Here is a 23,234-nt window from a genome sequence, read left to right as displayed (position 1 = left end):
CATCGCAGAGAAAAATCAAAGGCATATTCGGAATCAGTACATCTCAGAGCAACTACAGCACACCTTAAATTTTAAAAAACTTCGGGTTTTAAAATTAGCGTATTAGCGCAGAAGCGCTAGCAGAAGAGGGAGGGAATCGAAGGGAGGGAGCGCAGCGCTCCCTCTAGCGCTTCGCAGCGCCAGCGCTTCTGTTAGCGTAATAAGCGTATTTCGGAACGTTAATTTTTCAACTTCATTATTCGGAATCAGTACGTCCCAGAGAAACTTCGTAATGTTAATTTTTCAACTTCATCCAATTGACATGGGACCAACGGCATGTGACAGAGAGTGAAACATACATGCTACATTTATTTGACGACAATGAGTTCCGACTTCTGGGTTCGTGCCGCCAACCCTGTTCGTCTCTTGCGGCACACAGGGAATTACCAGTGAACTGGTACTCAATTTGCCGACCTCGGTAGGATGACAGGCTAAGTCAACCCCCCTGATGTTGAGGGGGAAGAGGAGGGGAGGGGAACGGGGGGGAGGGGGAATGGGGGGGAGGGGAGGAGGGGGAATGGGGGAGGGGGGGGGAGGAGGAAGGGGTGGGGGAGGGGGGGGGGAGGGGGGGAGGGGAAGGGGGGAGGGGAAGGGGCCCTTCTTCCCCCGGGCACCCCCACACCCTCCCCTCCCCCCTTCCCCTCCCCCCCCTTCCCCCTCCCCCTCCCCCCCCGTTCCCCTCCCCTCCTCTTCCCCCTCCCCTCCTCCTCCCCCGCCCGCAATGCCGGGTACTTCTGCTAGTATATATATATATATATCTATATATATATACAGACTTGGCATTTAATATGGATTTTATATTTTTTCTTGACTTCGGTTTACTTTCTTAACTCGGTATATCAATCTGGTGAGTGTCTTTTACACTTTGGTGATTTATTTGTTAAAAGAACCATGTCACTGATTGTCTGTCGCAGCAAGAAGTCAACAACAGGATTATATCACAGGTGGCGTGGCAAAATGTACGGACAGGTGCATTTGATGATTGGCTTCACAGTCGGGTATACAAGGGTTGTTGCGTTCTGTATTAGTGGAAAACAACTGCTGCAAGTCTCCAAAAGTAATTGCCGCTTCCTCTGGAGATGGTCCGTCAACTCGACAATGCTGTTTGTCATGGAGTGGTGGCTTTACGAAATTACGGCATGAAACAGCGTGCTATTGCTCGGCAGTGTGGCATCACTCAAAGTCAGGTGTCAAAGATCCTGAAACGAAATGCTCAGAGGGGTGTCTCTGCTCCAATACCGAGGCCAGGACGTCCCCGCAGAACCGGAAGGAGGGATGATCGCCAGCTGCACCGGTTAGTCCGCAATGGCCGTACCAAGTCAGCTAATCGGCTTCGGGCTGAGTGGCAGCAACTGACAAATGTGCCTGTATCCAGAAGGCTAGTCAACCAACGACTGGTTCAAGCAGGCTATCGTGCCAGGCGTCCCCTGAGAAAGCCACGCCTGACCAGACAACACCGCCAGCGCCGATTGCAGTGGGCCAGAGAGCACGTTCAGGAATCGGCTATTGCTATTGTCACTGCATGGCAAGCTATTCCTGTCCAAACCTTGGCAAATCTCGTGAACAGCATACCTCAATGTGTACGTGCTCTCCTGAATGCTCGTGGGGGTTACACGAAGTACTGAACTGTAATTTTACTGTCCGTAATCCCAGTCGTAATTTAACTTTTGTTTGTGTTAAAAAAAAAAATTTGGCTAATGTGCAAAATAAAGAGTTACTTCTGGAAAACGTACAGAAGTTTAACACAGTACTGTCCACGAATTGAGTTTGATATCAGTTTCCATCACTTTCAAGGATCAATTTATTTGTTTCGAAATGTCAAATGTGGTTTTTGTTTCTTTTAAAGGTCACATTAACAAAATCTAGAATAATTTCAACATAATTCCAATGAACTTTTGGTTCTAAGACATCTTGAAAAGTAAGTTCACCCCCACAAAAAAAATATTCCATATTAAATGCCGTGTGTGTGTGTGTGTGTGTGTGTGTGTGTGTGTGTGTGTGTGTGTGTGTGTGTGTGTGTGTGTGTATGTATGTGTATATATATATATATATATATATATATATATATATATATATATATATATATATATATATATACTGTATATAAAACTGAAAAACACAGGTGTATGGTGAACCCTCGCCAAGGTGAAGTCTTGGTCGACCTATGTGAGTATGTCTATCGATTACGTACTGTTTGAACGTGAGTTGCACCATGAGAATGGCTTAATTACTTATCAATTAATTATTGGACCTTGACCATGTCTATTAATTACCTCTATTAATTATAGACTATTGGAAAATACCTTTCAACATGTATACCTTCAAAAGCCCTTACACCTTTAGACCCATTTCGACTATTTTCAACACCTTTTATACCCTTTTGACCTATTAAGATCCTTTATACCTTCTGAACTGAGTGGCGTGCTGACAAGGAGGGGAGTGTCGTTGAAGCTGAAGGGAAAGGTGTATGCTGCATGTGTGACAAGTGTTATGATTTATGGGAGCGAGACATGGGTAATGAACGTAGAGCAGCAACGAAGGCTGGAAAGGGTGGAAATGCGAATGGTTCAGTGGATGTGTGGAGTATCGTTGAGAGAGAGGAAGACAAATGATGAATTGCGGGTTAGCAAGGGGAGATGCAGAAAATAGGGCATAATGGAGAAGATTGTCATGGGGACCGCAAGGCTAACCCCCGCTCTTGAAGGGAAAATGGCCTTAAAATGCCTGTTGTTTTGTTGTATACTTTCTGAAGATGGACTGAAGATGAACAAGTGGAATGGACTGAGGATGGACTGAAGAAGAAGATGTACAAGTGGAAGGAATGTATGGAGGGAGACAAAAGGTCTGAAGGTGAACATCGGAAAGACGAAGGTGATGGCAAGTGGTAAAGCATGTGGTGAGGTGGAAAGAACTGGGAAGTGGCCGTGTGCTGTGTGCAGGAAGGGTGTCGGAGTGAACTCCATTCAATGTACAATGTGCGCTGACTGGGCTCATCAAAAATGTAGTGGTCTGAGTGGGTCATTAACCAGTGTGGCAGCTACATTCAAGTGTAAGGTGTGCACAGAGGGAGCTGCAGATGGAGGAAATGTTGTGTTGGATCTTGGAGCCCTAGTGAAGCTGGAAGGTGTGAAAACATTTTGCTACCTAGGAGACATGCTGAATGGAGAAGGTGGATCAGACTCGGCAATGGTTGCTGGAGTGAGATGTGCATGGAAGAAGTTTCGGAAACTGAGTGTCGTTGAAGCTGAAGGGAAAGGTGTATGCTGCATGTGTGAGAAGTGTTATGATTTATGGGAGCGAGACATGGGTAATGAACATAGAGCAGCTGGAAAGGGTGGAAATGCAAATGGTTCAGTGTATGTGTGGAGTATCGTTGAGAGAGAGGAAGACAAATGATGAATTGCGGGTTAACAAGGGGAGATGCAGAAAATAGGGCATAATGGAGAAGATTGTCATGGGGACCGCAAGGCTAACCCCCGCTCTTGCAGGGAAAATGGCCTTAAAATGCCTGTTGTTTTGTTGTATACCTTCTGAAGATGGACTGGAAACGGTGGAAATGTGAATGGTTCGGCGGATGTGTGGAGTATCGTTGAGAGAGAGGAAGACAAATGATGAATTGCGAAAGATGATGGGAATAGAGCCTGTGATGGATGCTGTGAAGAGAAACAGGTTGAGATGGCTTGGTCATGTGTTGAGGAAGGATGAAAGTGACTGGTTGAGAAGAGTGATGGAAATGAATGCAGAAGGAAGTAGAAGACCGAGAAAGGCTTGGCTTAAGGTGGTGTAAGAAGAAATGTGGGCAAGGGGGTTAACAAGGGGAGATGTAGAAAATAGGGCAAAATGGGGAAGATCGTCATGGGGACCGCAAGGCTAACCCCTGCTCTAGCAGAGAAAATGGCCTTCAAATGCCTGTTGTTGTTTGTATACCTTCTAAACCTTTACACCCTTTATAACCCCAAGACCCTTTATACCCCGAAAACTCCTAAGGCCCATTAGACCCCAAAGACCAGTGAGACCCTGAATAAACGTCAGACCCTTCAAGAGCCTTAAGACCCCAGAAACCTTTAGGACCCTAAGACCTTGTAGACCCGATAGACCCCATTGTAACACTCAGTCCCCAAAAACCTATAGACCCCATTTGACCTTCTGTCTGACACTTCTGTCTTGGCCTTCTGCAATAACACTTGAGGTTCACCAGTCATAAATAAAAGCCCCCCCTCCCACCACCCATTGGTAAACCACCTTAGTTTGAAGCTAAGAGGGTGCAAAATAGAAATAATTTATTACATTTATCTTTATTTTCCAGGTTCTGCTCATCCTGGTTAGTGGCATAGGGAAAAGTCACATGTGGCAAAGAGAAAACGGTGTAACAAACCACCTTTAGAGGCCATTTTTCCCCACAAGCGGGCGTCGGCCTTTTTCGGGAACTGTGGTTGTTGTTGTTTTTTGGTCCCCTTTTTGAAGCAATGTTTTACGGCCGGATGCCCTTCCTGACGCCAACCCTTTTTGCCGCCTTTAACGACAAACAGGGAATTACCAGTGAACTGGTACTCAATTAGCCGACCTCGGAAGGATGACAGGCTGAGTCAACCCCCCTGGCGTTAATTCAGCGATTGACCGGGATTCGAACCCAGGATCCTAGGATCCTAAGCCGGCACCCTAGCCGCTAGCCCAACACCAGGGTTCCAAGAGAAGACGGTGTCCATGACAAAAATTTCACCCCATGTTAATCAAATGGGATATTTTTTGTGATTTTATTATTACCAAACCTCAGGAACTTTTCAAGACATGAGATTGAAACATACACAGCTTATTTGTACATGTGTAGTTTACGTGTGTCTGGTCAAAGTCAGTCAAAGATCAGGGTAAATGCCATCCAAAACATGTAAAACGCCTATTCGGTGGCAAATATAAAATGGATCAACCAAATTTGTTATTATTATTATTATTATTATTTATTTTTTTGTATACAAGATCGAGGCTCGTGAAAGAGCTAACATTAATCACACAAAAAGACAAACCGACACACAAAACACAAAAAACAAGGGGAGTGGCAGACAAGATGGGGAGAGAGGGGGAAGGACACAAACACAACATTTGAGAGCAGGGACATCGGGAGGACTTGGGGGAAGGTGGCAGAGGAATAAAACATATGAACACTGCAAGGACTCTGGGGTGAATTACCGGGGGTAGAAAAGATCAAGGTTTTCGATGGGGGAAGATAAGAGATGGTGGTGAACAGCTGTTTTAAAGACCTGGAGGGAGGAGTGGGATTGAAGGGAGTGGGGGAGTTTGTTCCAGAGGCGGGAGAAAAGGGGAATGAAAGAGTGAAGGTGAGCAGAGAGCCTAGACTTTGGCAGTTTAACCATAAGAGGGTTGCAGGCAGATCTTGTGCGACCTGAAGGAAAATTGGGGGGACAGAGCACAGAGAGAGCTGGGGGAGCAAGGCCGGAGAGGAGTCGGTAGAAGACAGAAAGACCACCAACCTGCCTGCGGTGAGTGAGTGAAAGGCCCTCGGAGTTGACTACATCGCAGGAGATTCCAATGATTCTGAAAGCTTTGGCCTCAACAGCGTGAAGCCGAGCAAGGTGTGAGGCAGGAACACCAGCCCAGAGGGGGGAACAGTATTCCATTGAGCTGCGGATGAAAGCCTTGTATGTGGTGAGGAGCTCAGGTGTGCCAAGGAAGGACTTCGCACGACGGAGGATGCCCAGTCGGCGACTGGCTTTGGAGGCCAGTTTGGAAATGTGGTTTTCCCAAGAAAGATCATGGCAGATAGTGAGACCCAAAAGCTTGAGCGACAGAACTTCTTGGAGAGGATTGTTGAGAAAGTAGATGGGAGGGTTGTCCAGTCGGTCCTTTCGGAGAGACATTGTAAGAGTGTGAGATTTGTCAGGATTGAAAGACATGTTCCACTTGTTTGACCAGTCTGTGATTTTGTCCAGGTCTGCAGAGAGTGAGGAGGCTGCAGACTGCCGATCTGAGGGAGGAGGAATGGAGCGGCAGATAGTGGAGTCATCAGCAAAGAGATAGAGAGGATTTTCCAGAGAGTCGGAGAGATCATTGATGAAGACCAGAAATAGCACAGGGCCCAGAACACTACCTTGGGGAACTCCAGCCAGAACAGGAAGGGAAGATGAGAGAAATCCATTCAGGGCCACACGTTGCCTACGACCAGAGAGGAAATCCGCAAGCCATGAGTGGAGATTTCCCTGAATACCATAGGAGGTGAGTTTGGTGAGCAGAGCTGGGTGCCAGACCGTATCGAAGGCACGTGATACGTCAAGTGAGACAGCTCTGATTTCCTGTTTGGCATTGAGGACCTCCATCCATTGTTGAGACAGCAGAAGCAGCATGTCCAGAGTAGAGTGACCTGGTCTGAATCCAAATTGATGATCAGAGATCAAGCCATTGGAGAAGAGGAAGGATTTGATATCTGAAGCAATGATGGATTCCATGACTTTGCTGATAATTGGGAGCAGGCTGATTGGTCTGTAGTTGCAAGGATCTGTTTTTGCACCTTTTTTGTGTAAAGCGGTAATGTTTGCTGATTTCCAAGATGCTGGCAGATGACCTTGAGCAAAAGAGAGGGTGAAAAGAACAGAGAGAGGGTGAGATAGAGCGGCAGAGCAGGATTTTAGGACCCGAGGGCTGATGCCATCTGGTCCAGTTGCAGAATCAGAGTCGAGGTTTGATAAAAACTTCTCCACCTTGTCAGGAGAGAAGGACACAGAGTCCAGGAGCAGTTGGGTTCGACTGGGAAAGGTGGGAACAGAGAGAGATGGGTTTGGGACACAAGATTTTGAGGCAAACACAGAGTTGAGGCATTCGACTTTGTCACGTGCGGTGTCAACTGTGTAGCCATTTGAGGTAAGGGAGGGGATGGAGGGGGAACAAACACCAGAAACGGATTTGACCAGACGCCACCAGGATTTGGAGGAAGGAGACAGGTTTGAGAGTTCAATCTTGAGTGTGGAGAGATAGTGCTTCCTGGCACTCCTGAGGGTAGAAACACACTTGTTTCGAGCTTGGTGGAAGGAACTGAGATTGCCTTCAGTTGGATTTGCCTTCCAAGATGCAAAGGCAAGTTGTTTCAGGGCAACTGCCTCACCACAAGATTCAGTGTACCATGGACGGGAGGAAGGGTAAGTCAACTGAAGACGAGATGGGATAAATCTGTGCATATGAGAGAGCAGTTTGCTTTGGAAGAATTCCCAGGAAGAATTGATGTCAGAGGCATTAGAGATGGGAGACCAGTCCAGTTGATTGATGGCTGCTTGCAGACCGTGCCAGTCGGCCTGAGTGAAATGCCAGACTCGCTGAGGAGGCTCTCTGAGAATGGCCAGAGAGATGTCCACTTTAACAAGCACATGATCAGAAGAACCGATTGGAGCAGAAGAAGAGCAGCAGACATTTGCAGGGAAGTTAGTCATAACCAAGTCCAGAAGAGAAGATACTCCATTGACTCCATTTATGCACAATATTCAATCACGTAAAACACCTGATAGGCCAAATTTTAAAAATTACCAAATTGCTGTTTCCATGGCAACGATTGTTTATTTGGATTTTGCAAGTATTGTGATATGCATGACATCTTTGTTGTTTGTTTGTCCGTCTGTCTGTGAGCAGGATGTAAAAGTTACGAATAGATACGGACGAAATTTGGTGCCCGCGTTGGGTGTGTGACACGGATGAATCAATTATATTTTGGTGAAGATCCGGATCCGGATCCTCAAATTTTTCAAGTAATCCTTCACCATTGAGTGATATAGACTGCCAGGTGTTCCAATTTTTCATTTCATTTCGTGACCTGAAAATCGGGTGGGCATCAAATTGGCATGATAATATAGAAAAAATTAAGAAATAATGTTCATGACTTTTCACAAGTCAGATTCTGGTACGTTAGTCTGTAATATAATGTTGAAATTTATAATTTTATTTCCAAAATCTCCGTTCAGCCTCAAACGCATTTCGATGTATTGACCAATGAGGATCGCGCTTATTCGCGCTACGAACGATGTCTGGGCGTCCGGCTGCGAGTAAACAAAATGGCGGCCTCCAGTAGCAGCTACGGTGATGAGGGTGGGAGCGAGAAACGCTGTTATATGTGCATTTCTCCGGCCAAAAGATCAAGTTTAATACCTTTTAGTGATATAACATGGCCACGATATTTGCAATTTGTTCTTACGTGGCAGAATTTAGAAGGTGATCAAGCTGAAATTGCGAGAAATTTCGTGAAGAACCACGCTGACGAATTCGGCGAACGTGGCAACAGTATGGTAACAATACCTGCTATAGCTATACCGCATGATGCAGCGTTTCATCAAGTGTGTTATTCACGATTTACCGATAAACAACGAGTGAGCAGGGTGCAAAGCAGCATGAAAAAGAGAGAAGAAAATGCAGCCAATACTGGTAGGTTGAATAACTTGAATAATAAATCATGACAATGCTTCAAAACTTAGTTTGATTTTTTTTTTTGTGAGGTTTATGGAAAATGATTTTGTGTGTAGTCGAACGATTTTGAATTGAAGGAACTGTGCAATATTTATGCAAGGAGGTAGGGCCGAGGTGAAACAAATAAATTTTTAAAAGGAAGTCTGAGGAAGGGGTGGGGGGGGGGGGGGGGGAGGGGGGAAGGGAATCTAGTCGGGCTAACCATGACTTGAGGTCTAGACATTTTAAACTCACATAATTTTAATTGTTTTCTTTTATGTGTATTTATTGCAGCTTCAACATGCAATGACATCAACGTCAACATTGACAAGGTGCATAAAGGCCCACAACCAGTCAAGAAACGTGCTCTACGCTCCAGCTTAGGCAAGCCCAAATGTTCAGCCAGATCCCAATATGTGTTGCCTAATATATGCATCCTTTGTCAGAAAGAGAGAACAATCAATACAGGCAAAAGGGGATGAAGAAAAGAGCCTCTAACAAGGTGCTCAACAATTGAGGCACCAAGACTGCAGCAAGCCGCTAAAGACAACAACAATACAAACCTGCTGCTTCAAATTCAAGACCGCGATTGTGTTGCGATAGAGGTAAAATACCATGGTCGCTGCTACAAGGAGTATACCCGGTATTTAGGCAAGCTAGCAACAACACCTAATGCAGAGCAACAAGGAGACTCCAACTACTCAGAAGCATACACATTATTTGGTGCAACAGTCAAGGATCTTATAATAGACAACAAGGAAATCTACAGACTGAAACGACTTAATGACATGTTCATGAAACAAATCAAAGCAACACACAGAATAGAATCAAACTACAAAAGTGGCTTTCTCAAGACAAGAGTGATGAAAATATTTCCACAACTATGCTTTCTAACCCCGTATATGCGCTGCCAAGGACACCTTGTGTATGTTAATGACATCTCCACTGAAGTGCTGGTTGAAGAAAAGAAAGTGTTGCAAGAAACCATGCATGGTTCAGGTGATGACACAACAGAGACAGAACAAACATCCGACTCTGAACCAACCCCACCAAAGCAACCTGGGTATACTGAGAATAACCTTAGAGAACACTACTTCACTGCGCTACAATTGAGAAATGCAATAGATGAGATCAAGCCAAATATGCCATGGCCCCCAACCTCTGAGCACCTGACAACAAATGCCGCAGAAGCAATTGTACCTGCCTGTCTCTATAACTTTATTGCATGGATGGTGGGAGTGTCAGACGAACCTGATTCTGATGAGTTTGTAAAGATAGAATCTACAATACATAGAAGAATTCTCACAATTGCACAGGACATCATATACCTCCAATCAAAGGGAAGGAAACAGATGCCCAAACATTTGTCACTTGCAATGACAGTACGTCATCTCTCAGGTTCAGCCCAATTAATCAGCCTACTGAACGGGTTTGGTTACTGCGTCTCAAACTCTGTCGTCTTAAATCATGACACTGCACTGGCTAACCAAGAACTACATCGTGGAGAGGATGCTCTTCCATCAATCATTCAGGCGGGCAAGCATGTCACACTCGTATGGGACAATAATGACTTCGGGGAGGAGACATTGTCTGGGAGTGGAACAACGCACAATACCAATGGGATTATAATACAGCGACCAAGTCAATCCCATGAAGTAGTACAACCAGCACCAGTCACTACAGTTAAGAGGACGCGGGAGAGATCGATGCAGCCACCTGCAGTGAACCTTGCCACATATTATGGAGGGAAAAAAGAAGGACCCGCTCCATTCGCAACCAGCGTTCCATTGGATCGAGCAACGTACTTCCCATTACTCCAGCACCCTAAGACAATAGACCTAGCATACCACATCACCAAGTACAACATTGAAGGGACTTTGCCATCTTGGACAGGATTCAACCAACTACTGTCTTGTGTTGAAGTTCCACCAAAGAGCGTGATAGGGTATCTCCCTGTCATTGATGCCACTCCGACTGAAATGAATACGGTACTAACAATATTGCAGAGAAGTGTTCAGATCGCCGACAAGTTACAGTTGGAAGCAGTCGTCATTGTCGTTGACCAAGCCATCTATTGCAAGGCACAGCTCATTAGATGGAAGAATGCACAGTTCATGAAGAGACTGGTAATTCGACTTGGGGCATTCCACACTGCAATGTCCTTTCTTGGCTGTATTGGAAAGAGATTTCGAGATGGTGGTCTCCAAGACATCCTGGTTGAGTCAGAGATTGTTGCAGTGGGGTCTGTGAATGGAGTGTTCAGCGGCAAGCATTACAACAGGGCAGTTCGAGCCCATAAGCTGATGTCAGACGCGATGCAGCAGATGCTCCTGGATGCATATTTTGAATGTATTCCAGAACATGAGGCGGGTAGAGTGAAGGAACTTTTGTCAAACGTAGCTGAAGCTTTCCCACATCCAAACTACCATGTCATTCTCAACAGCGACAAGTTCAAAGACTTCAAAACCTCCTTTGACAAATTCTTAGAAGCAAGTGACACCAAACCAACATTTCGCTTCTGGAGTTCATACATTGAGACTGTGGAGCTTCTCTTGCTATTCATTAGAGGGACACGAGAAGCCAACTGGGATGTTCGCCTCGCCAGCATACGATGTATGCTTCCATGGATATTTGCCTATGATTACATTAATTATAGCAGATACCTTCCAGTATACTGGCTGGAAATGTCAGATGTTCAGCAGACCCATCCCGCCATTCATCAGAAATTTATGGAGGGTGAATTCGCTACCCAGAGAAGCGACAAAGCTTTTGCCCAAATCGCCTGCGACCAGACCATTGAGCAGACAGCAAACAGGGATTCCAAGACCAAGGGGGGCATGACCGGTTTCACTACCAGCAAGGGGACAGTTAACCGATGGATTTGGTCACACCACGCGAGGGGGTCAATTGCACGGGAATGCGAGGTTATGGCAGGGAAGTCCAGATATGAAGAGCACAGCTCAACACGCTCCGATATACTACAAAGTCGCATGCTACGTGACAAAGCTGATGTTGACAAAATAATCGAGATGACAAACAGCATGATTAATCCATTTGAATATGATGGAGAGGACCTGGTTCATGTTACATCTGGTGTGGTGGCTACGAGAGAAGTTCAGAAAGATCTAAACACAGCATATGAAAGAGGAGAAACAGAGTTCACCACCCTATGTAAAGAACGACTTCAGACGGAGACAGTCGACCTGTTTGGCTCAATGAAGAAACTGAAACTTAAGACATTCACCAACATGTCTAAGGCTGTGAAAAAGAAAATTAGTGGAAAGGATGTGTCTTTGAAGGCTGACAGAAATCTCTTCGCAAGGCTTGTTGTCATCGGGCAGTTCCGGAAAATTGATCTTCAAGAGTTAATGTCCTATTCTCTTGGCCCACTACCTCTTCCTTTGGCAAGTGTGCAAGGCTGCCTCGTCAAGACCAACAAAGCCAACCTACTTCATGCACTTGAAAGTCAGGCAGAGAAACCTGTGGTTGCTATTCCAGTAGGAGGCATGTATGTAATGGATGGTATGGCAATGATACAGAAATTGAATATCAACAAACTCACCGGGGAAAGGACATTTCTCAATCTGGCCCACGAAATACTGAAGCGCCTTGTCAAGGGAGCAGAGGGCAACAAGTCCAGTGAGATCCATTTCGTAACCGATACTTATCGAAAGGTATCGATTAAGAACGCCGAGCGAGAGAAGAGAGCAGCCAGAGGGTCTCAAGTGATGTGAATATATGGCCAGTCCCTTCCTCAACAATGGAAGAAGTTCCTCTCCAACGGTGACAACAAGGAGTCGCTAATCGAATACTTGTTTGAGACGTGGAGTAAGGTCAAGACAGCATACCTCAGAGGAATTACAGTGTTCTTGGCACATGGAACCAAATGCCATATCTTCACAGGAAGCAGCACTCCAGATCAGGTAGTTGAAGTGAAAGAAGAGCCATCACTAAATTCGACGCATGAAGAGGCGGACACACGGATGTTCCTCCATGCCGCGCATGCAGCACACACAAGCAATGACGTCATCATCGTTAGTCCGGATACAGATGTGTTCATAATCGGCATAGCCTTAGTACCCCAAATCTCTGCACATCTATATTTCCACACAGGAAAGGGAGTCAACCTTAGGACAATTGACTTGAAAGCAATCTACGATAGCATTGGGGATGATGTCAGCCAAGCTTTGATAGGCCTACACTGTTTTACTGGCTGTGATAGTGTAAGCGCCTTCTATGGCAAAGGCAAAAAGAAGGCCTTAAACATCATACTAAAGAATCCAGAGCTGTGCGGTGCCTTGAAGGACCTTGGAGAACGGTTTGACATACATCCAGACATGATGGAAGCACTGGACATTTGTCTGCAAGTTATATGGACAGCACAATATCACTACTGTGAATGAGGCCAGGTACAACATGTTTCGTCTTGCTAGAACGTCTGAGATCACAATGCCTCCCAACCAAGATGCCCTGAGACAGCACATCAAGAGAGCCAATTACCAAGCTGGTAAGTTAATTGGTTGTTTCTTTGAATATTGAACGTCACCTGTAATTTATGTTTGGACAGGAGTACTAGTATATGGTGCAGCATGTGTTAATGAAGATGATTATTTGGAAAGTTTATTGAATTGAAAACAAAATATTGAATGTCACAACAATGCTTTGTAAATGTTCAAAATTAACAGGTCTATTTGAAAGAGTAATTGAAGTAACTATCTGTACAGTTGAGTGGTTAAGATAACATGACATGTAGATGATCCAGAGATTTTTTTGCTCCACACTTAGTCAGAGCAGGATGTTTTGGATTTCGCATGTTTCTCTACACAGAATTTCCCAATAATATGATTGTACTGTTATTAGTGTTAATGATATACCTCTGATGTTGTTTTGGAAATATGTATATCTCCATTCTTAATGTTATTGATCACTTCAATATTTCAGGAATTTACAAGAGGAGCCTGCAGCCCATCCCTGACCCTGATGGCTATGGATGGATGATGGAAGAGGAACTAGCCATAGACTGGATGACACTTCCACCTGCACCAGACAGCGTGATGGAGCTTGCTAACTGCACTGAAAGCTGCAAGAAGACACGATGCAGCAACGAAACTACATGCACTTGCCTACAGAATAACATTCCGTGCACAGATTTGTGCAAGTGCGGCAGGAACGACTGCTCAAACATAACTGGCCATGTTGACTTTGATGATAAGAATGATGATAAAGACTCCAGATCTGAAGATGAGGAAGACTCTGATGCTGAACAGGATGAAATAACTGCACTATTTGTATGATGTTTTGGACAAGTTTCAACATGACCAAGCCGAAGAGACAAATTGTGGCTATAGTTCAGCCCATCTCGAGTTTATCATGACGTCAATGCGCACTGGTTCGCTTGTACGCCGCGCAATTGTCATTGATGGGTTAAAATATCACCCCTTACACACTTATTGGACCTATTAACAGTTTCAAAATAGCATTGGTAAACCACCATGGATCGTAGTAGCAACACCAATCACAAATATTGTACAAAGATTTTAAATTATGCAGGTTTTAAGGTCCAAAAACATGACTTTCTGATAAATGCATCACAGCATGTTATTTTACCAAGTCGTTAAAACAACATTTTTACTACTTTTGGGGGTCTGAATTAATAAATATTGCTGCCAAGACCAATGTGAACATGACATCATATAGTTTGTGTTGTTTTTTTACTGTGTAAATGGGTATTTCAAATGTAACATACAATTGGTGTATACTGGTGTTTTGGGGCAGCGGTTCTCGGTAACGTACCACGATATCGCTTGTGAAAAGAAACAAGATGTTTTGGAGGTCATAAGGCTTCATCCCACACCCTTCTTGCCAAATCCCAAGGTTCAGGTCATGAAATCAAAAAAATAAATAGATATCCACCCTATGGCCCTGTGTCTAATAGAGCGAAAAGTATATACGGCACAATATCTCAAAAAGTTGTGGACGGATTCGGATGAAACTTGATAGGTTGAGTGTGTGCCAAAAAATAATCGATTCCATTTTGGTGACGATTCAAATCCGGATCCAAGACTTTTTTAAAATTAATTTCCCAATTCATTATTCCCCATCGAGTGATTGGACCAAAAACGACATATAGCTGGACATTTCAGAAATCTGTGGACGAGTTCTGACAAAACTAGGTGAATGAGTTGGTTAGGTGACAAGAACAAGGTGATTAGATTTTGGTTCAGGTTTGAATCCAGATCCGGCTCATCAGTGGGATACAAAACATAATCTGTTCAGCCTGGTGCAGGTATGCGCTCTACCGAGTGCGGTTAAAGGTTTCAAGGAGGACACCATACAAGTAAGACAGACTAGTACAGTACTCATTTCCTGCAATTGACCTTTCTTACACAACTTACCAGGAGTGCAAGCAGCAGAGTCCGACGCTTCATATAATAACGATGGAGCTGCGTACCTCTGTTGGTCTTTTTTGAAGTACCTAAGAAAATAAAAAACGTTGTAGAAATGATAGGAACATTTGCTCAAAAGTGTTCCATGATCAGGGTTATGTCCTCAAAAGTTCAGTACATCTTTGTACAGTTTGTACACAGTAGAGACGCATGTATGCTTTGTACTGAACATACATGTAGGCAGACACAGAAACAGAGAGAGAGAGAGAGCGAGAGCGAGAGCGAGAGCGAGAGAGAGAGAGAGAGAGAGAGAGAGAGAGAGAGAGAGAGAGAGACAGAGAAACAGATATACCTCACAACTTGCTCAGAGACACAGACACAGACCACAAGACTTAGACACACATAATCGACACACACAAACTGAAAACAACACACCTGATTTCTTAGAGAGTGTGGACATGGCGCCAGAACGGGGGACGGTGTTGATCCAGCCTTGCGTAGTTTGTGGACCCATCGCCACATCCAGTGTATTTCTGGAATCCATTGTCGCACCCATCACCGACAGGGTGTTTGGCGATGCGTCTTGCTGCAAGTCTAAAGCATAGAGGTCTAATTTTACGAGAGCACATATGTGTGACATGAGGTAAAGTAGCAACACGAACAAAGAGGACAAGAATCAAACTTTGCATAAATAACAAACGTGTTGGTGGAGCATGTTGGTGTTCGACGACGTGTTGGGGGAACGTTGTTTCCAAAGCATAAACTGTTCAGCCTGGTGGAGGTATCCCTATCGAGTTGCCCTTCTAGTTCTACTTTAATTTCCTTCTGCCTGTACTTCCTCTTCCTGTACTCCATTATTTTCCCCCCATTTCTCAATATCGCCAAAGTGAATCTTCATGGAATATAAATGCTTCTTCCTTTAAAAGCATTTTTAATGTTTTAAAATGCTTCAATTTCCTTGTTTCTCCATTAGGAGTACCCCACTTGTTCTGTTCACAACAATGTATTCCTCTTCTTCTTCTTCTTCTTTTCACAAAGAATAACTTCCAAAACTTTCAGCCAGCAAAGCGCTTGGTCCACCAACCCTCCTTCCACACCTACAGCACCACGTTTCTCTAGGCCTTTAACAAAAATTATTTCCACCCACCACATGATATTTATCTCTGTCTGTCAAATTTGGGAATTTGGAATCGGAATCCCTCCATTTCATGTGCCCTCTTTCAGCATCCTCCTTCACCTGACTCACTCAAAACTTCATGCCCCCCTTTCTGTATCCCACCTCACCCAACCTCCTCAAAGCTCCCCTCTCATCCCACCCACTCAAACTTTCCCCCTCATCCACCACTCAACCTGCCCCATCAAAGCCTCCCTCCCCCCTTTGCACTTTGCCTTTGCACATCCCAACGCTATGGAGTACATCTGGCTGCGACTTGGATCCCCTCCACTCCCATCTCTTGTTCATGTGTATTGTGCATGTTGTACCGCCCTCCTAACAGTGAAGACTCCGTCTACATCTTGCAGGCTTTTAGGACATTGCATTGTCTTTCTTATCTTTTCACCTTATCATTTGCTCAAAGTCATCCTCCATCTGCTTTGAAATCATCCAACTTCACTGCATTACATTAAAAATGTGCAAAAATCCACCCCCTGAACTACAGACCTATCAGCTAACTTGCAATCATCAGCAATGTCATGGAATCCTTTTCATCATTCCTTTTCTCCAACAGCCTCATCTCAGATCACCAATGCGGATTCAGTCCAGATCACCACCTTGAACATGCTGCTTCTACTATCCCAACAATGGATGGAGGCCCTCAATGTCAGACGTCGTCTATCTGGACACATTCAAGTGTAGGGTGTGCACAGAGGGAGCTGCAGATGGAGGAAATGTTGGGTTGGATATTGGAGATGGCGTGAAGCTGGAAGGTGTGAAAACATTTTGCTACCAAGGAGACATGCTGAATGGAGAAGGTGGATCAGACTCGGCAACGGTTGCGAGAGTGAGATGTGCATGGAAGAAGTTTCGGGAAGGTGTATGCTGCATGTGTGAGAAGTGTTATGACTTATGGGAGTGAGACATGGGTAATGAACGTAGAGCAGCAACGAAGGCTGGAAAGGGTCCAGCAAGGAAAATGGCCTTAAAATGCCTGTTGTTGTTGTTGTTGTATACTGCGAATGGTTCGGTGGATGTGCGGAGTATCATTGAGAGAATGAATGAATGAATGATCGTTTTAAGGCCATTTTCCCCGCTAAAGCGGAGGTTAGCCTTGTGGCCCCATGACAATCATGGTTCCCTGTTTGAGGCAATGTTTTTATGGCTGGATGCCCTTCCTGACGCCAACCCTTAGTCGCCTCTTACGATGCGCAGGGACACGGTGTACCTAATCTAAATCGGGGTACACACCGGGATCATTCATCCCAGCAAGCTGGTACTCAATTTGCCGACCTCGGAAGGATGACAGGCTGAGTCAACCCCCCTGGCGTTAATTCAGCGATCAACCCCAGGATTCAAACTCAGGATCCTAGGATCCCAAGCCAGCACCCTAACCGCTAAGTCAACACCAGGCCTATGATGGATGCTGGGAAGAGAAATAGTGGGGCAACTTAGCATAACAATTGTGCATTTTGTGAGGAAAGCACCAAATTTGGCACACTAGTAGACTATCATATTATGAAAAGATCTGGATTTTGGGCCATCTCAGATTCAGAGATTTGATTTTTGCAAGATTTCGATTCGATTGGGATCGAAGAGAACACCTTCTTCGTCTTCTGTACAGTGAAGTTGCCAGCCCTGAATTCTCTGGCTACATCTGGGTGCTTCATTGGGAGTGCAACCATGTCCCTCAGGTGAACAGGGACCCACCTGACATAGTGTGTGTGGTCTAAGGCATGGAACCATGGGACCAGTTCCGTCAGGGCATCAAGGTACATCGTGAATGAAGCCTGCCGCAGAGAACGCACGTAGACCAGTAACAACATCTCTAGTTCCAGCACAGTTGCCCAGTACTGAAAGTTGGGAATGTCTTCTCCTCTCTGGTGACACCAGTCTTCGAACTCAGGCAGGTCTTCTGCATCATCAGCATATGTCATACAGTGGCGTTCATACGCACGGTGTTGCAGGATGTGCAGTGCCGCTGCAGTGATTTGATGAGCTCTTCTTGTGCGGGTGACGTGGGCAGCTCGCAGGAAGGAGTCGGCCGTCCCTGGCGTTGCAATCTCAGCTTGCAAATCTGCAAAATCTGCAAATCTTGCAAAAATCAAATCTCTGAATCTGAGATGGCCCAAAATCCAGATCTTTTCATAATATGATAGTCTACTAGTGTGCCAAATTTGGTGCTTTCCTCACAAAATGCACAATTGTTATGCTATATTTAACTTAGCTGCCGGACTAAAACAGGTTGAGATGGTTTGGTCATGTGTTGAGGAAGGAAGAAAGTGACTGGTTGAGAAGAATGATGGAAATGAATGTAGAAGGAAGTAGAGGACGGGGAAGACCGAGAAAGACTTGGCTTAAGGTGGTGGAAGAAGAAATGCGGGCAAGGGGATTAACAAGGGGAGATGTAGAAAATAGGGCAAAATGGAGAAGATTGTCATGGGGCCTGCAAGGCTAACCACCGCTCTCACAGGGAAAATGGCCTTAAAATGCCTGTTGTTGTTGTATACTGGTGTCTCCTAATGTCTATGTCCTACATGTAATGTGCATCCGTACAAGCTTGTCCAGGTATGTTTCATCAATCTAAATGGGGAAACAAATTACACTTGTCCCACAATTCACACAAATCCAAGGGTGGAGAGAAAACATTTTTGCATCAAGATCTTCAGCTCAAATTATTGAAGGCATTTCATTGGCAACGAGACATTTACCTGGTGGAAGGAGAAGGTTTTCGGTCAGGTACTTTTTATCAGAATGCATTGCAGTCCAGAACCTCTTCATCACGTTGATGTCTTCCCGAAGAACCTTTGTTGTCTGAGTTGGACACTTGAGGGGAACGCTGGGAATGCAGGGATATCACTCCGATTAAATCAATGTCATCAAGGACGTTGCCTTTTCCTGTACAGGGAATGCTGGGCCAGTCAACCCACTTGGCCAATTGCGGTGCCAGTAAAAAGCGAAAGTGCACAACATTCACGTGGACTTCCAAAACTACGTCAACATCAGGTTTGGATAGCACAGTTTCATAATTAATGTCCCAATGAGCTACAAACAGCAAAAAGGTTCTGTTCAAAGAGATTGCACAAAGCTCAGTCAGCTGGGCACAAGAGGGTTCCAAACAGAAAAATATTTACTTGCAAAACCCACCACTCCCCCAAAAACAGAAAAAGAGTAAAGCGATGTATAAACAAGAAAGAGTAATCAGAGATTGCAGACCCTCGCCAGGACGTGTTTTTAGGGCTTTTGTGTTGAAACAAATATGGTGGCTGAACCATGTGACTGCTGACGTCATCATATTTTTTTTCTCCACCAATTTATCCCAAGACGACGCTCAACAAATTTCATCTTGATCGGATGAAGTTTTGTACTTGTCGAATTATGACGTCATAATGGAGGCACCTATGACATCATCATTAACATATGTTATTCCACATGGAGAGTTCTTTACAATGAGCCATGTCTCAATTTTTTCTACTAGGGAGATACCCGTGCTACGCACGGGTGGGAGGCCAGAAGCACACAGGCAATGCAGATACGGCGAATGCTAAAGCATGAAACCAATAAATTCCACATTCCTGTAGCACCTTCAGTCACACGTCAGACATGGACAGCAAGTTCGTGAAGGACGTGAAAAACGTACCCGTTCGCAAACAAATGGGTACGTTCACGTATAGAAACATCGATCGTGGGACCGAGGCGAATCTGCATATGGCGATCCGCGAAGTTCACGTTCAGAAAGTAGAAACCATCACGGCATGTCGTCATTCATTTGAACTCGATATCTCTTTTTCATTCCAAACAACATAACTCCAATTAATCACAAAATAAACTTTTAACAACATTGTTAATGTTTCCTTCATAGATATCTTCACTATGTTAACAAATATAATTTCGTTCTAAATTTTGGTAGATTAGCAAAACTATACATTTTTGGAATATTCAGACCATGAGGAATCCAAAAATTAATGTTTACATTTGCGTAGACACCTTTGTGAAAATGACACTCAGGACAGTGATGAAGATAGTCAGGTTCACTATGTTAACAAATATAATCTCGTTCAAAATTTTGGGATTAGCAAACCTGTACATTTTTGGAATCTTCAGAGCATGGAGAATCTGAAAATCAATGTTGGCATTTGCACAGACACCTGCATGGCCGCCATTTTGGATTTTGAAAATGGCCGCCATAAAATACATATTTTGCGCGATCTCGGCTTCTAGTCAACCTAGAGACTTAATTAAATATGCTAATCCTATGTTTTCTGGGTCAAGGAATCCAATAAAGGCCTCAAAATAGTGCTCAGGATTATAGAAAAGCAACAAACAAAGGTAATTGAAAACCATTGTCTTTATATTTGTGATATAACTGTATTACATAATACATGATATTGCAAGTCCTTTGAAGTTATAGGTTGTTATAGGAAGTTATAGGTAGTATCAGATTGAACTACAAGTCCTATACACAGGATCTACGAGGTCTATACCGTTCAGGAATATGCTTTTACAGATCTTCATCACTGTCCTGAGTGTCATTTTCGCAAAGGTGTCTACGCAAATGTAAACATAAATTTTTGGATTCCTCATGCTCTGAATATTCCAAAAATGTATAGTTTTGCTAATCTACCAAAATTTTGAATGAAAAAACATAGTGAACCTGACTATCATTGTAAAAACTACCAAATCAACAGTTAAAAGGATTTTGAGCTTATAGGTGTTACGGCCTTGGCAAGATCGATGGAGACAGCGATCTGTTAGCGTATACACCGCCCAAATAGCTATGTGTAATTCTCTCATGTAGAGACTAAATGTCGTTTGAACTTTGGCCGAGGTCATTATTTACTTTTAATGATCTTTATATACGAATGATGTTTATATTGGTTTTGGGTCATCCTTTCCGCATATCTCATGAGATTGTAAGTTGGAGAGACGGCCGTGATGGCAGCGAGGGGGTTAGAATTCTCTCAAGCAGGGATTCAACCCGTGTCCTTATAAAAGGTCTTTGTCCGAGGTCACCGAGTCCGATCGGTGCAGCTGTGCAGCGATCGGTGCAGCCGTTTGTGCGGCACCCGGGAAAACAACATCGTCACAATAAACGTTATGTGAACGCGAATGTTATGCGGGAGTCAAAACCTGAGAATGCTGGAGACTAAAGCTGAAATTGGGAAAACTAAATAGCCTATTTTACTCCTGGAGATCCCAGGATTATCCACCCAAAATATCGTTGCGATCGGTTCAGCAGTTTTTACGGTAACTTCGAAGGGACAGACAGACAGACGGACAGACATTTGGTGAATTATAGTAAGATGCAGCGCTTTCGGAGATATAGAGGTGCAAAGTTTTTCGGTTTTTCCAAGATGGCGCCCGTACTATGCGACCTATGACGTCATAATTACCAATAAAAATTTCTACAGGAGGAGTTGCACCTATGGTGAAAATTTCGTGTCAATCGGGCCAACGGTTGTCGAGAAAAGCATATTTATTCTTTGCGGACAAGCAGACAGACAAATGGACTCAAATGCAATACCTTCTCCTCTGGCGAGGGCAACAATGGAAGGAATATGAAGAGGGAATTAATAGATGTAATTTGACAATTGTTTTGTTTATGAGGGACAGCTCTGCCACTGATTGAAGTGGATATTTAGAATCCGCACAGGGGTACTGACACACAATGGCCTGAGGAAATACAAGTAGACAGGATGACCAACCCAATATATGCTCGAAAGGACGACGAACGTGTTGATGCAACGTTCTACCTGTGAAACACCAAGGTGACGGTTTATAGTTGGGTCGAGAATCAAACCCAGACTATACAGCTCAAAGGTGAGTGAGTGCACCTACCTCTAAGTTATCATGCCAGGCCTGGCCATTTTACTTCGAATGGCAGAACAAGTTTAAAAACTAGAAAGCACCTCAAAATGTAAATCCCGTCCGTGTTCACTTTGTACTGAAACAAAACTTGACAAAAACAACAGTTAAAAATAAATTGTCCATTTCATTCATTTGTGTTCTTCATATTCTCATAATAAAGAATTGTTGAAGATTTGATGACAAAATCTCGGTTTCCAATGATAAAAAGGCCACGACCAGGACACAGACACACGGACACGGACACACACACGATTGCAAAACCTCGTCTCCTACGCTAATGGGACAGAATTTACCAAAATAAGAAGCACCCCACATAAACATGCAAGTGTTCCACGTCTGACGCAGAGTGAATGAAAGCATACCGATTCAGAAGGTAATATTTGAAAACATTTACAGCAAGTTCTACATTTAAATGTTCTTTAAGCTCTTGCGGAACTACAAATATGTGACTGGCTCTGGCAAAAGCAGACACTTGGGGGCAAAAATCAAAATTGAGATTTTGATATCATCTGATTCCCCATTTGACATTCCTCTTTCACTTGATATATATAATATACATTATGTTAATTGGATGAAAATTAACGAAGTTATGGTATTTTAATGACAATTATATTTTCGTTTAAACAAGGGAGATAATTAGGTTCAAAGTTCACAATACCGTTCACACGCACAAAGAATGTTTGCACGTATAGAGCTTTTCATTCATACCAAACATGTATGTCAGGGATCTCCTTTGCATTACGATGTATGGCTCGTAGTAAAACATCGAAATTTCGCGATCTTCGTCTTTTTGACCGAGGAATCGTGACTTTCTGAGCACATTTTGAGAATGACATTTTAGATTCTTCGTCGAATTTCACGACGTTTTTGTTGTTTCTTGGGAAAATGTTTTGGTGCATAATAATGTAGAGAAGTTACTCTTCCTATCCATATAAAAATCTCAATTTGGTCCCTGTGGTCATACTTTGACTCTCTTCAGCTTTTTCTCGCGAAGAGAAAAGCCGACAAGTGTCTGCTTTTGCCAGAACCAGTCACATATACATTAAATAAATAAATAATAATATAATTCAGGTGAACAAATAATAATCCAGGTGAACAGATATTTACCTGAAGTAGTCAAAGGCAGAGGAGTAAATCTTTTCTCTGAGGACATTACGTCCCGTGGGGCTTTGCAACACGTCAGCATGGAGCATGGAGAGGCCCAAGTTGAGCAGCCTAGAGAGGGGCGTGGGCGAAGGGAGGATTAGCAGCTTTCTCGAGTCCCCAGCTCTGACGCAGTGCTTTTCATACTCGTCTTTCGGCACATGGAGTGCACATCAGGGACTACGGTGTCTATATTCGAGAAAGTTAGG

The 23,234-nt window shown here is 44.0% G+C and overlaps 2 protein-coding genes across 2 annotated transcripts in view; one reads left to right on the top strand and one right to left on the bottom strand.

Moving 5' to 3' along the window:
* The window catches only part of PI4KA (phosphatidylinositol 4-kinase alpha), a 261,370-nt gene that overhangs the window by 89,352 nt on the left and 148,784 nt on the right, over positions 1-23,234 (bottom strand). Inside the window, exons 36-39 of the mRNA XM_068135196.2 lie at positions 22,990-23,097; positions 18,726-18,853; positions 15,297-15,455; positions 14,871-14,950 (exon numbers count right to left, since the gene is read on the bottom strand). Coding sequence (XP_067991297.2) covers positions 14,871-14,950; positions 15,297-15,455; positions 18,726-18,853; positions 22,990-23,097 — 475 coding nt within the window. The remainder of the gene's footprint in view (positions 1-14,870; positions 14,951-15,296; positions 15,456-18,725; positions 18,854-22,989; positions 23,098-23,234) is intronic.
* Positions 10,455-14,162, top strand: LOC137424772 (uncharacterized). Its single transcript, XM_078768363.1, has 2 exons — positions 10,455-12,982; positions 13,417-14,162. The coding sequence occupies exon 1, from the start codon at positions 10,455-10,457 to the stop codon at positions 12,207-12,209; it is 1,755 nt and encodes a 584-aa protein (XP_078624489.1). The 3' UTR covers positions 12,210-12,982; positions 13,417-14,162.

The sequence above is a fragment of the Myxine glutinosa genome, chromosome 14 (assembly GCF_964187855.1).
Source record: "Myxine glutinosa chromosome 14, kmMyxGlut1.1, whole genome shotgun sequence".
NCBI lineage: Eukaryota > Metazoa > Chordata > Myxini > Myxiniformes > Myxinidae > Myxine > Myxine glutinosa.
Note: the sequence above shows the minus strand (reverse complement) of the source record. Positions and strands in the feature narration are given on the sequence as shown.

Bases quoted from the DNA above. Each gene is read 5' to 3' on its own strand.
- LOC137424772 (XM_078768363.1), top strand. From the start codon at position 10,455: ATGAATACGGTACTAACAATATTGCAGAGAAGTGTTCAGATCGCCGAC.